Genomic DNA, 15,010 nt, shown 5'->3' on the forward strand with positions numbered 1-15,010 from the left:
AAGAAGTATTAGCTACTAAACTTCGCTTGGCCACCCACAGCCTCGGCCCCTCCCCGTAGAGGAGCACCCCACTCCAGTGCCACCCCACAGCCCACCCCTTTTCCTTCCTACCAGCTGGGTCCCTTTTCCCTCCTACCAGCTGGGTCCCTTTTCCCACCCACACCTGACGGATCCTCACCCAGTGCTTCTTGCCTTCCCCAAGAAAGGTGGCCCGAGCCTGGACCTCCCCCAACCCTCCCCTCACTCCCTCTCCAGACTCTCCTGCTCTCGGAAAAATTCAGAGCCTAACTAACCTAAGACGCAGTCTCCATCCTTGAGAAAAGTGAGGGAGAGGGGACGGAGGCAGAGGGGGGAGAGGAAAGAGACGCCCTGCCGGATTCTTTAGAATCCGCCATCTGACGAGGACGCTGGTGCGCCTCCCTTCCCCTTTCCTTTGGACTCTCCAGCGCCTCCCACAACTGAGGTCAAGGCCTCGCCATGCGGAGCTGGCCTGACTCATCCCAGAGCACAGCACCCTTCTCTACTCTCCCCATCACCCACGCCCACGCCCTCCAGCCCCAGCAAGAGCTGCCCACGGCAGGCCGGCGCCTAGCCATCTCTCTGAGAGCAGCATCAGGCCATGCCTCGGGGTCCGCGCTCAGCCCTTTGCCACGACGCTCAGCCTGTCACCAAGATGGGCCTCCCTCTCGCTATGCTCAGAGGATGCGGGTCCACCTGGTGAACACTCTCCCCAGCCTCTCACCTCCCTCCTGTCTGCTAACAGGCCACCAGGATACCTGCACCACCAGGTACAAAACACCCGACAAGGGGTGAGCACGCTGCGTGCTGCCAGCTGCGCGTTCCGTGTTTTAAGACCGCAGGTCTGCAGCAGGGTAGGAAGGACCGAGATACTCACTCGAGAGCGCCTGCTCTGCAGCTAAGCACGCCCCCCACCAGACACACAACCTCGTAAACTGGAGGGGCGGGACAATCACAGCAGACACCAGGGACGCCCACCGCCCACTGCCGCGGTGTGAGCAGGGCACACCAGCCATATCCAGGCTGCTCGACGAAGCCAGGAACACTGCAAAAGGGAGCTGGTCCAGGAGTCCACCCGAGGGCCCCACGTTGTGACTGACGAAAACTCCTGAGGGGTTTGCTGCATAAAGATAACTGTTTTTGGAACACACAAGCAAATGAAAGGAAGAAAGGCCCTTCACCATGAAAGCAACATGGCGCTATGGGGCGGAGGATGCGGAGGAAGGGGGCTGCACCCGACCTGCAGCACGGGGCTCCAGGCCCAGCAGAACCAAGGGCCTGGCAGAGCACGGAACAGGGTCACAGCCGCAGGGCCAGGGCGGCCTGGGTGGGGCACGGAAGCTGACCGGCCCTGTGCAAAGTAAGAAGGTCCTCATTTCTGAACAGAGGAGTCACACAGCGTGAGAGAAGATCGAAGACGCAGTTGGGACGCAGCGGGCCCCTCAGAGAGGGTCCGTGGCAACACTCGGCAGTTCACGTGGTGCCTGCAGCCCGATGGAGGCGGCAGAAGCATCAGCAGGCGGAGGCCCGGCGGAGCCGGCATCACCTTCCCCAGCTCAGCGGCCACTCCCAGGAGGAGAGTTATCCTCAAGGACAGGTTGTGACAGACGCTTCATTTTAAAGGCTTACAGAATCACAGTGTCGTCCCAGTAATCAAACAGCAGACCTGAGAACCTGCGGAACTCAGCTTGCAGCACTGCCAGGACCTCCCCAGCTCAGGTGAGACCCCCACCCACACTCGTCCCTGAGCTGGTCAGCTGCATGTCACCAGGCCTGCACTGACCCACCACACAAGCAGGTGACTTGTCTCTAAATACCCTTAGCTCAGAGGACGGTCTAGTAATCTAGTTTCCACGGTTCATAATATTCTTATTTTAGACCACATGTTTTGGGAAACTTTGTGTTTCCTACTGAACATACTACTGTGACATGTACGACACTGACCCACCTGAAGACGGAAAAGGCTCTGACCTCAGCTTGTGCAACATTTCACATGACACTCCCCCACTCCCCAGCCGGCCAGCAGGAGGTCCCCAAGGGAAGTTATCCCGGGGCCCTCTAGCCTCAGGGCCGTGCGCGATGACACACCAACCGCACAGAAGTGGGCAGAGGACAGCGGCGGGACCCCCAGGAACTCGGACTTCCGTCTCGTGGACATCTTCGAAGCACTAACCACAGCAGCGTGGCGATCGTCAGGACCCTTTCCAGATCAACCTTCAGTTTAGAGCATCAACCTGCTGTTTTATCATTTGACCAGGTAAACACCATGACTAGGATGTTACTGGGTGAGAAAAGCCCACGCTCGTCCTCCTTTCCTAAGGCCCGAGGAAGCCCGCCACCTCTACGTGAGGGCACGCGGGTGAGCTCAGTCAGGATCCTTCTAAGGCTTTAGAAAATGCACAAGAGGTTACGAGGTACTGAGGAAAACAAACAATGGATTTTACAGTACATACATTCTGGTGGAAGTCTGTTCTTTCTAAAAGCAAGTCTCTCAGTTTTCTTTCTGCTTTCTGCCAAGCTAAACAGGACTCCGTAAACATACTGACGAACTGGCCTATAGAGCAGGGCGGCGGGAGGCAGGTCTTTGCTGGCTTCATCTTCAATAGAAACAGCAATTTTGATTTCACCCTTTGCATGGAAGAAAGCAGAATAATATTGCACATTTTTCATGTTGAATTTACAATAAACTCACAGAAATATACTGCATTATCCCCACTTAACGACATTGCAATTCTATTCCAAGTCAATTGCTTAACAACTTGCCTACATTGAGATGTTTAGGGAGAGTTCATTTAGCAGTTTGCAGTCAAAATATATACTCAAAGAGTCAAAATAAAATCTACACTGTTTTATTTTTAATCTGGAACCAAGAACAAAAGAAACCTACGTGGATGCTCCCAGTCTTTGAATCAATCTAGACAGATAACATCAGACAGCAAATAGAATACAAAATTCTGAGACCTTGCAAATTTTGAGTCAAGGTGGTCACGTGTAATGAAATTCGTAATTTTCAACGACTTATATGACACCCAAGAAATAAGCATGCTGAAAATAAAACGGTCAAATTTTCTTTACCAAGCGCTTCCACAAAGAACTACCACTTTAAAGTTCTTGGCAGGCAGCAGGCCTACACCGAGTGCAGAGGAGTCTCCCGAGTGACAGGGTATGTGCGCCTCGAGGGCAGGACACAAAGGAAGCCTCGTTCTGCTCATGCTCCACAGCCAACACGGCAGGGGCTCTGCTGCAGCGCCCGCCAAGAGACAAATGACTGCTGCGAAAACTGCGGTCCCGTCTCAGATATTTTATGGCATCAGATACATGGAGAGATTTTGCAAGGAATTTTATTTTTGTATATTCATAACACAAAAATATATTTATGACCTTCTATGTCTATTAAATTTATTGATATATACTCTTTTAATAATAATTTTGTAACATTTGCTCTTTGACATACATTTAATTTCAAAATTGGTCTTTTCCCTTATCCTCAGTACCTTCGTACTCACTAATCCAGCAGCCCCTGTGGTTCACACTCATCTAGGCAGGATCTACACTCTCATTGTGAGGCTTTCTAACTCTCTGCGTGACTCTGGAGCTCCACCTCACTGTAGATGTCTCAGCCTACAGTTAATACCAGAGCCACTCAGCTCGCAGGAAGCAACGTGCCCTAGAGTCTAAACTTTTCCCTAATGTATTGAAAACTTTCAGGTGGCATTTTAAAATCTGAAAAGATAGTCAAGTTTACTTTTCTCAACCACGTCATCTGATCAGTATTTGCCCTTGAAATCAGTGAGTACTGAAGAGGACAGGCAGCTCGTGTCAGTCAGACTGATCTAACCGACCGTCCCAAGGCAGACCCACCAGCATGGGCGGGGCAGAAACAGGGGGTCCAGAGACCTCACACCCCAACAACCCCCTGGGAAAGGGCGCAATCTTCACATAAACCTGGGTCCCCTTAAACTTAGCAAAATCTTGCCGCAACAGTAACTTTTCACTTACCCTTATAATTTACGTTGGACCTGAAAAATAAAATGTTTACCTTACAACCATAATCTGAAAAGGGATACCATACATGCATACCCATATCAAATAAGAGATGAGACTAGGAGGCAATTACACTTGAAAAATAAATTAAAGGAGCTAAGTAAATAGTGCTGGTCTAAATATTCCTCACATCCTTATATTATAAAAGTAAGCGATGCTCAGATTAGTCAATTAATGACTGAAGTCCTGCTCAGGAGTGCTGTAGAATAGGAGCGACTTTTGCATTTACTGACTCCATTCCACAAACCACAAACAGATTGCAGAAAATAGGAAGAAAAAAGTCTGATTATATATGGTGATGTAGATACTGATGAAAACATTTTAGAAATACATGGTAGTAATAAACCAATTCTGCACGAGAAATCTGGTCACCAAGGTATCTTGTTAACTTGTGGGTCTATGAGTATAAATACTACAAATCACTGAGGAAATTTAAATACACATAGATCCATTCAAGACGCCAAGATTCAGAGACAATTAATGCCACGCTGCGCCTCTACTGAAGCACACATCCCCTAATAAAGCGAAATTATGGCACTGTGTAAAAAGAGAACTGCATTTTCTGTCTGTGCATATGTTAACAAAATCCTGCTTTCCATTTTTTGTTCTAAGTGCTGTGAAATCGCCCTCGGTGAGGCAGAGGAACGAGTCAAAGTGCAGGAAGCATTCAGCCTCTCAGAAGGGCATTTCTAGGACAAGGACAAAGAAATCAGACCAGATGTGACTTTGGAACTAAAGGTGACGTTATGCATAAACATGGTGCGAGAAATTCTGAAATTAGAAATTAAAAGAATAAAATTACAAGTCAGAAAATAACATGATGTATCATTACTTAGAAGTTTCAAAAATATTTCATATTAAATTGAAGGGGAAAGTGAGACTTTTCCCAAGTTCTTTTATTGTATTTACAGGCATAAATTTTCATCTTTTTTCCTCAAAGTTCAGAAAGGGGAAAACGAACTTTGTTTCAAATAGTTTCTAAGATAAAAAAAACCACTTCAAAAGGAGAGGAGGACACCTGCAGGAGTGACCCGCGCTGCCGGTGCTCGGCCCACGCGTACCTTCGTCAGGACGTGGAAGATGTAGGGATACATCAGCCCCTTCTTGTGCCGGTGCTCTGCCACTCTCAGCACCTCGGGCGCGACAGGGGGCAGGGGCGGGGTGGTGATGTCCATGTGGTTCCTGGTGGGCATGGACAGGAGGCACGGGATTGGCTGGACAGTGCCAATCTGGCTCCCCTTTCCTTCAGCGAGCTGGCTGCCCGACGAGGCAGTGGACGAGCCTTCTGCCTACGAGCAAGGGGCGAGAGAGGAAGACAGGGTCACGTCGCGTTTCCACTCCTTCAACATGTCTGTGCACTTGAGAGATGTGATGGACAGCTCCACAACGGAGGACGTGGGGGCGCTGACCCACCCGCCTCGGACAGAGGGAGGGCGAGTGGACACCCACCGTGCCCATGTTGGGGTGGGAGCCTGGAGGACTGTAGCAGCTTCTGCTGGTGACCCCCAGCCACGGCTCCTCCTGTGAGGCCCCCGGGGGGTGAAAGTGGCTTTCTGTGGTTGCTATCCCCAGGCGGCCTCCCCATCCCACCTCACTCCCTGTCAGCCAATTCTTGTGTTTCTGCTTTCCTTGGAGACCCTGCCTAACATGGAGGAGGCATCCATCTCACTCAGATGAGAACTAATGCCCAGAGAGGGTATGTCATTTGTCACGATTATGTGACCAGAAACTCGTGGAACTAGGACTCATGTCTAGGTCCGACTCAGGCCTTCTCTTCACCACCACAGCTGGCATTTACAGAATAAACAAAACCCCACACTCAGGAATTCTCTTTGGTCATTATACAGCCCCAAATTAAGTATAAGCAGGAAACCGTTTACCAAAAATTACAGGAAAAAATAAGATAATCCTATTAAAAATGATGAGTCAGATCTATATATACTGACATAGAAATATGTGCACGATATATTGTTAGTGAGAAACACCCACGCTGTAACAACCAACCGCCAAAATCCGGCAGGTCCCCGCAGGAACAGGAGCATGGACACCAATGGCCACCTTAGAGAAGGATGGCTGCCTGCCAGTGGGACCCAGGACACGGAAGGCAGACGGAGACTCCTGCTGCCTCTTTATAAACTTTAGTAAAGTCCAAATGGTTTACCAAGAGTAATTATTTGTATGATAAACGGTTTTTTTCTTTCTCACAATAAATGTTAGGAATAATAAATGCTTATTCCCAGATTTTGTGCCACCCTAAAGAACAGACATTTTTCTGTTTTAAAACAAAATGTCTCCTTTACAGTGGTATGTAATTGTTAATTTTTTTTTTCCCCAAAGCCCCAGTAGATAGTTGTATGTCATAGTTGCACATCCTTCTAGTTGCTGTATGTGGGACACGGCCTCAGCATGGCCAGAGAAGTGGTGCCTCAGTGCGCGCCCGGGATCCGAACCTGGGCTGCCAGCAGCGGAGCGCGCGCACTTAACCGCTAAGCCACGGGGCCGGCCCTTAAGTGTTAATTTTATCCTTTAAAACACAGAGTGCCAAAATCAGTCTTAACAAGAGCGACTGGTGGATAACTGACAAGTGTTTCCTGGATTCTCCATTCCTCAGATGTAGACATAAAGAGCTGGAAAGGCTCTGGAAGGTGCCTCGCAAAAAACAGGCACCCACAGAGCATTTCCATTGCTTGTGTGCAGGACAATCGTTCAGCAGTGAGAGTTTTAAACGGATTTCTGATACTCCGTCACCTCAAGCATCAACAGACAAGCCTGCTTGCAACTAGAGACTGGCTCATCCCAAGTGTCATGTGTGGGGGCAAACACGGCTTTGCAACCCAAAAGATCCTTCTAGAGATCACTCTTAACAGGCTGATGTAGAAAACAGGGGGAAATGAAATGTAGTTTATTTTCATTTTTAATGTATACACCCGAGGTACCTTCTCACTTAATCCCCACAAAAACCCCACAGAGACGAGGGTTCTGGAAGCTCTAAGTTCTTGATAAGACTCTGCAGCCAGCACACGGGGCAGGGTTTCACCAGGCCCCACCTGTCGTGGGAAAGAAAGCAGGCAGGGGTGGCAGGGCCCAGGGGTCCTCTTTCCCCTACCCCCAGTGTCTATGACCCTCCCCTCTCCCCACGTATCTGCGACCCTCCCCCCTCCCAGTGTCTGTATTAATCACAACAGGCTTAAAAAGAGAGAGCGAGTTGTCCTTTGGCCCCTGGGCATCAGGACTAAAGAAGGGAAGGTGTGCTCGACTACCTTTGTTTGGTCTCCTGAGTCTCCCCGTGCTTGAGGCTCCGAGGGGCTTCCTGTCTTCTCCCAGCCGATTTTGTTCCCACTGATATGGCTGCACATAAAATGAACAGGATGACTGATTAGTGTCGGCCACTCCCACACGCTCACAAGGATAAGGGCCAGCGCAAGCCACAGACTCGAGGGTACGGGGCGCTTTACTGATCCCACCGCCCCCACAAACACCTCCAGGAGACTCCAACCACAGGGACACTTGTGCCTACTTTAGGCGGCCCGTGGTGACCCTCACTGTGGGGAGAACATTGAGCTCCTCGCCTGGGCCTCGCCACGCGCCCTAGAGACCCAGGATGTGCAAGTGCCCGCGGCACAGAGGGGACAGCCTCACCTTCAAGGAGCTCAGCCATCTTGGAGAAACAAGATAAAAGCCACATTTAATTGCCAAGCATCAGGCAGAAGAGCAAATGTTATCTGGAGCAGACACTCCTCACGACTCACGTATAAATGTAAAGGATCACGTGCCACGTGACCACACACAGGCCCCCCCCCCCCCAGCCCGCTCATGGGAAGGACGTGGCAGCCAAGGCTGGGGATGGCGCATGCATGCCCGTCAGAGGCGGGAAAGAGGGCGCCGCGCAGGCCCAGAGCAGGAACAGAGTTGTGAGCTGGGAGAACGGAGTTAACTGAACCTGATCTGGGGAATGGCTTGCTTTGGCAAGCAGTAAAAACCGGGTGGGGAAAAGAGATGGGGAAGATTACAGAGTCTCAAATGCCAGAATGAGGTATTTCAATCAGCAGTTTTTAAAAACTGTGGGTTGTGACCCATTAGTAGCCTGAGAAAACAATTTAGCGGGTTTAACCAGCATTTTTTAAAAACTGACATGGAACAGACCAGATGCAGAGAATGTGGTATGAATGGTATTATTTCCTAAGGTCTCTGTTTGTGTATTACGGGCCACATCGCAAAGGGAAGTTTACTGCAGTCCCCGGGCAAACTCTGTGAACAGCATTATCCTGGGGGGAGCAGGGGCTCTGCCGGAGCAGGGATCAGGTCCCACCCCCTAGCTGCAGCCCCAAGCAGATGGGACGATGCCACGGTGGGGACGGCCGGGGCAGCTCCAGGCATCCATCCTTCACTCGTCCCTCCCCTGCAGGGCTCCTCGCCAAAATTAGCTTCTAAAACCAGTGCTGGCTATAAGGCATGCCAGCGCAGGGAGCTGTTATCTGGCTTGCCTTTCTAACTGACCCACGTGATGGATGGAAAGACTTTAAAACCCACTAATTCTCCTATTTTCCAACTGACTTCATTTTAGTTTCATTACAAAAAAAAAAAAAAAGCTGCAAAAAGAGGAGAAATGAGAAGGCTGTCCCATCTTAAACCAAGAACACTGTCCCACATGGTGATATCCCAGAGCCTCATTCTAGCTCCTTGACCCCAGTCCCAGGAAGGGACACCCCAAGGCCTCCATGGGAAACGGGGGCAGCCCAGCTGCCCGGTTACCCAGTGTCCAGGCTCCTGGCCTTCAGTGAGGACTCAGAGAAACCACTGGTCTGTCCAGTCACATGTGCGAGCTCAAGCGACAACTGCAAAACCAGAGGACACCCTGGTGGTGAGGAGGAGGCGCCCACTGGGAAATGCAGGTTTCCCAAGGGCGTAGCGATCCACCCTGTCTCAAGTCAGACAGAGAAGCAGCCACCCAGGGGAGAGCGGACGAGAAGCTGGGACAGGTTTAAGAGCTGATTCTGGTTACCCAGCTATTCATTGCGTGCACACCGGGCAGCACGTGAACCAGTGAGCCGCTCTGTGCTAACTGCGCCAGGACTGTGACCTCGAGCACCTGACAGCAAGGAGGAAGGCCAGAAGCTCTGAAGTGACCCAGAACGTGCTATCAGCAGAGCCGCTGACGTACTTCTTCATAAAAAGGTCAGTGACGTTTATTCAGTGAAATTCCAGAACAAATTATTTGGATACTTACAAGTTTTATAAAGAGATATAACATCTATTACTTAACATTTTAAACATTTAAGTATAATATACCTACAAAGAAAATACACCAGTCACAAGTGAATGGCTCAGTGAACGTCCAGGAACTGAGCGCGCCACGTAAGCAACCAAATCGAGATGTAAGGCTGACATCCCAGAGGCCCCCCTTGATCTACTGCAGAGACTCCCTTCCCCGAGGAAAATGCGCCGAGCATTCTTCTCACGGACGGACAGGAAGTCATCACACGTCCCGCATTCGAGCTCCTGGTTGAGGCCGTGGGGGGGACAAGCACCTTCTCGCTCTGCTGGACTGCAGCCCTCCCTCTTCACGACAGACTGCAGCTTTCACACGTGACACCTCATCCTGCAGGGCTTGGCCACAGCGTCACCTCAGGGCCTTCCCTGAACCCCGTCCTGCCACTCTCACCGCTGTCTCCTTCAGGGCATGGATCTCAGCACTGTCTCTACTTATTGTGAATGAAGAAATCACACAACCGTAGCACAAGAGCACACGGCAAAGAAAGCGCAGACCTGGCTTCTCTTTTACGTGACATGAAGGAGCCATTAAACACGCAGCCCCCCAAGTGCGCTGGCACAGCAGAGGGACAGTGTGGTGGGGAGACCGTGCCTCGCTATTCAAGTGGAAAGCTTGTCCCACCTAAGATCACACAGAACCTCTACCTGTAAATCTTAGTTTTGTTCTATATAGATTATCAAACTAAAAATAATGTCATAATCTAGACGCTCATATGGACTTCTAATAATCATACCATAAAACCTAAAATTCTGCCTGACAAGCATCTAGACAATAGTCAATTTTTTTAATGTCCAGAATATCTCAATAGGGTAACTAATTACTACTTTACAACTTAAGAAAACAAAATATCTGAATATGACAAATGTCTTATCTTGAAGAACAGATGGATTAGGGATTTCAGAATATTTCTACATACAGTTAGGTTTCATTCGACCCAACTGCTCACATCTCGCAGTCACACCTGGAACTGCTGACGCAGACGAGACGTTGCATCAACTGTGCCCGGGGAGACCTGCTGAGACCAGAGGCTACAGGGAAGCGGACGGCCCGGGCGGGAGGTCTTCGTGCACTCTCGAGTTGAACTCTCCTGCACACCCCAAGGTATGGCTCCCGGCTAGCGAGGTCCAGGCTCAGAGAGAAGGGATCCACGCACAGCCACACCACCATTCCAGACAACAGAAGGCAACTACCCTCTGCCCGGAACGGTGACGGAGAGAAGGGCCAGCACCACACCAGGCCCTGCGGCCCCTCGGAGAGGCACAGTGAGGCCATATTCACGCCAGGACACGCCAGGCTTTTCCTGCACTAAAGCTACTCAAGATAGCAAACCACCCTACACGCGGAATTCTTTCCCACATGTTTTCTGGTCAGCTTGTCAGTGATGCCAGGATGGAAATGGACTGGTGCCCATTCACACCGAGTGTAGAAGTGTCTGAGCTGTCACTGTGACTTTGCACTCTCGTCACCGAGGCCATGAGTGCAGTTTGCCATGACAGAGCAGAAAAGGAAGACCACGTTGCCCACAGGCTGACTCACGTGTCAACAGGAAAGAAGGAAAGGCAAACAAAACCAAAAGGAGAAACCAATCATGACAGGAAAGTGGGAGAACAAACCCATAGTGACAACACCAAGTGTGCTCGAGGACCCGGTGAGGTCAACCTGAGGTGACTTCAACAGGCATGCGCACCTTTTCACTTCGGCCCGCGCCTCAGCTCGGGAACAGAGGGGACTGGGCGCTGGGTGCTCCGACTCCCGCGTGCTGCAAGGGAAGCTCGAGACGCACACAGTCTCCCTAGCCCCAAATTCAGCTCCCGCCACACATCCAGGGTCTGTCACCAAAGTCGGGAACAGAGCAAGTGCTGGTCCCACCCCTATGTCTCTACGCAGCAGTCACTCGGGGCTGGGGTCCGCCTGCTTCTCCCACGTGCCTCAGGACTTTGCAGGCCTCTCCTGAGACCGAGGGAGGGTTCGGAGACACCGACGTGACCGCCGAGCCCACGGAAAACGCACGCGCCTCGGTGGGTGGTAGAACACACACAGACCTCCTCGAGACGGCACAGATAGTTATGAATTTTTGCCAACACATAAAAGTAATTCAGAATCGTTTTTATGAGAAGATATTAGAAATGTTACCTTGTGTCAAAAAGTCAAAATACAAATGTAAAGTAGCCACTTGTCTGGCACAACAGCATAACAACCTGAAAGGAAAGTCTGCACTGATGAAGCCAGTGTGTACGGGGGAAGCTGGGCAGGGTGAAGGGTAATTCTCTTTGTGAACCATACAGCCTCTTCGGAAAGGGAGCCTGAGAGGACTCAGAGTACAAGGAAAACACCAGCTCCACTCAGAGGAAAAAGACGCATCAGAAGCATATTTCCTGGGACACCAAATCACCTTGATCTGAATGAAACTCCTTGGGTACTTTACATTAAAAATGAAATCAGAGTTCTGGTTTTTATGGTGCCTATAGTCACTTTTTAATAAGAACGATAGCTATCACTTACTGTGGCTACTCCTCAGCTGATTTAATTCACAAACAATGCAGAGGCCTCTCACCCACGCTTGTGCACCAGGCCAGCGAGCTCCATGTCACACAGCCACGAGTGGCATCCAGAATCCAGCAGGAACAGCCATGGGAGGTTGGGAGACTGCGTCCCCAGGCTGGTCCACAGTCCCCCAGGCACAGGCAGCGACGAGCCGCCTTCCTGAGGTTCACCCTCCACAGCCCAGGCCCAGTCCCACAGGGGCCACGTGGGGCCTGCAAAGCTCATCCAACAAATGCCACCATGACACAACACCTCAGAACCCATGTGTACGTAAACGTACAGGGAAACAGAAGAAATCTACACAAGTGCAGTCACAAAGTGGAGAAAAATTAAGTTAGTCTTCTCTCCTAACAGAACTTCTAAACATCCATTTAAAAATGTCAGGAGGCCAGATCCATGGCATAGTGGTTAAGTTTGGCGTGCTCCACTTTGGTGGCCCAGGTTCAGTTCCGAGGCACAGACACACACCACTCGGCGGCAGCCATGCTGTGGCGGCAACTCACATACAAAATAGAGGAAGATGGGCACAGATGTTAGCTCCGGTCAAATCTTCCTCAGCAAAAAAAAAAAAAGTCAGTAATAACACACAACAACATTGAAGCAATATTCAGTGCACATACACATATTTACATTTATAAACTATAACATTATACGAATCAGATCACATACTTAGAAAAGTATATTAAATATAAAAAAGGAAAAAAGGCAAGTTGCTGTCCCTAAGATAAGATCCGATTATTGTAAAAACCATATGGTAGTGTACACACAAAAAATAAGGTGTTTTAATATTCATCAATCTTTTGAAAACAGTTATATTTCTAGAGGTGGGATCGGGGGGATTTCCTATACTGTACTCTCTAATGTTTGAATTCTATAACTCTGTATTGAGATGGTAATTAGAAAAAAAATACAAAACAAAGAACTAAAAACTTCAAATTAGCAACCTCAGATTTGATCAAAATTCTAAAAGCCAATGAATCTATGAAAATAACGTAAAATAAATACCTCCACAAGGATTCAACCAGAACAGGATTACAAGGATTTGGCAAAACCCAGGAAAGAAGAGAAGAAAAACAAGAACACTGCCTTAGTTTTTTTAAAATTTTAACCAAGAATAGAAGTATATGCTGATACACTGTAAGTAAAGGAATAGGAGAAAAGATTATTTAGTTAGAAAGCAGCACATTCCTTTCTTAATTTACTTCGAAATAACAGTCAGGGGTCTGGAATACTGCACAGGCACCAGCCTGGTCCCCCGACACACACGGCGCCACAGCAGGGGCGGAAGGCCGTTCTGCAGGAGTGAAGGGAGACGTCGTGAGGAGACTCAGTGCAGCTTCCGAGGTGTGTCCATGTCGCTCACCCCAGTCCTGGGGGGACAGCCGATCACCACAGCTATGCACAGGGGCCTCTCGCAGCCCCAGACTCCTCATCTAGCATGGACGTCCATTCCAGCCGTGCGTGGGGAAGACGCCTGAACACTCCCAGCTAAAGAGGCTGAAACCCCGGATATGGGATTCAAAAGGGAGGGAAAAGGGGGTGGATAAAAGATAGGGCCTACAGAGAACACGCATGTATGTATACACACACAGAGAGAGACATGTGTGTACATGCATGTGTATATACATATGTGCATGCATACATACACTGTGCACATGTACATACACACATGCATGCCCCATATATGCGTGCGTTCCGTAGGCCCTATGTACACGTGTACATACACCATGCACGCGCTTATGTGCACACATGTATGTACATGCATCATGTGTGCGTGCAAACGTAGAAACATAGAGTGTGTGCGTACATATGGACATGCATACAACATGTGTGCATCATATGTACGTGCATCACACACACACATACAGCATACGCGCACACACACAGTGAAGGTGCCACCATCCGAGCCCAAGGACCAGCCCAGAAGCACAGTCACCCGGCCGTGGTCTGTGCAGCTGCTCCTCCACAGCACGCCTCAGCAGGCACTTCCTTTCACGTCAGAACACTCTCTGGGGGTCTCCATGGGATTCCCTGTAAGGAAGGCCCCACTGCCAGCATTTGGGGGGCACACGCACACAGACACACATGTCTTTTGCTCTGGAATGCCCACCATCCCACCTGTGCACAAGAATGGTGAGACCCTCCCGGGAGGACCCACAGCTATTGGACGCGGCAACCACAAACACCAGGCAGCTGCCAGGACTTGACCCATTTATATCCTGCTGAACCTCATCTTTAGAACAAGTGTCTGCCAATCCCACAGGCTAAGAAAAGGTGCCCTGTCACAGTTTATGCTGCATTCTTCTATCTTCAGTGAGGGTGAGCAGCATCCTTGGTATGCTCACTGACCACTGCCTTTCCTCTGTGAACTGCATGTCTACATTCTCTGCCATTTGAAACACCCCTTAATTTGTAGGACGCTTTGGGGGGTTAACTCCCTTTTACTCCAGGGAAGTTAACAGCTCCCCTCACCCATCAGCACCACCCTCTGATTTCTGTTGGGCAGGCGCAGTCATGCATTTCGTGGACTCTCCCACATTCTGGTACCATCTACCCGCACCTGGGATATAGGGTGGGGGGAGTGCAGCGCCTGAGGGGCTCGCACAGCAAAGGGCCATGGGGACCCGGGAGGGGCACACCCAGCCACAGCCGGTGGCGAGCCTCCCCCTCTGCTGCTGGACAAGGCAACATCTCAGGGTAGAGCCACCACGAGCATGTCCACAGTCAGCCTGCCGGAGCTGTTAGGACTGGAGGCGCTCGACTTCAACGGTGCAGTAACTCCCCAGCTAAACGGCCCCGCCACCCTGACACCTGTCCACCCCGAGGACAAGCAGCACCCAGATCCCAGCAAACTCACTTCCAAAGAAACCTTGGGATCCTTCCAGCCCCAGGGCCATTCTAAGCCAGCGCTGTGGAGGCTTCACGCTGTGCTTACAATAGTCTAGACTCTACACCATCTGGCCTCCACCTCGTGTGGCCTCCTGCTGGTCAGGCCACCTCAACCTCCCTTCTTCCACCCCACACACAGCTGGCTCCGTCCTGGCTCTCCCCATTCTGTCAAAGCCCAAATGTTGCCTCTCGGGACGCGCTCCCGTCTCATCCCTCTTCGTCTGGTGTTTTCTTTGCATGCTC

General features: G+C 50.3%; 1 protein-coding gene across 2 annotated transcripts in view; it reads right to left on the reverse strand.

Moving 5' to 3' along the window:
- The window catches only part of FAM120A (family with sequence similarity 120 member A), a 111,507-nt gene that overhangs the window by 33,485 nt on the left and 63,012 nt on the right, over positions 1 to 15,010 (reverse strand). For both annotated transcript variants that reach the window (XM_014797002.2, XM_004442734.3), the window contains exons 8-10: positions 7,323 to 7,410; positions 5,124 to 5,351; positions 2,472 to 2,646 (exon numbers count right to left, since the gene is read on the reverse strand). In XM_014797002.2, the coding sequence (XP_014652488.2) occupies positions 2,472 to 2,646; positions 5,124 to 5,351; positions 7,323 to 7,410 (491 nt within the window). The remainder of the gene's footprint in view (positions 1 to 2,471; positions 2,647 to 5,123; positions 5,352 to 7,322; positions 7,411 to 15,010) is intronic.

This window comes from Ceratotherium simum, chromosome 20 (genome assembly GCF_057802395.1).
Source record: "Ceratotherium simum simum isolate JZ-2026a chromosome 20, ASM5780239v1, whole genome shotgun sequence".
Taxonomy (NCBI): Eukaryota; Metazoa; Chordata; class Mammalia; order Perissodactyla; family Rhinocerotidae; genus Ceratotherium; species Ceratotherium simum.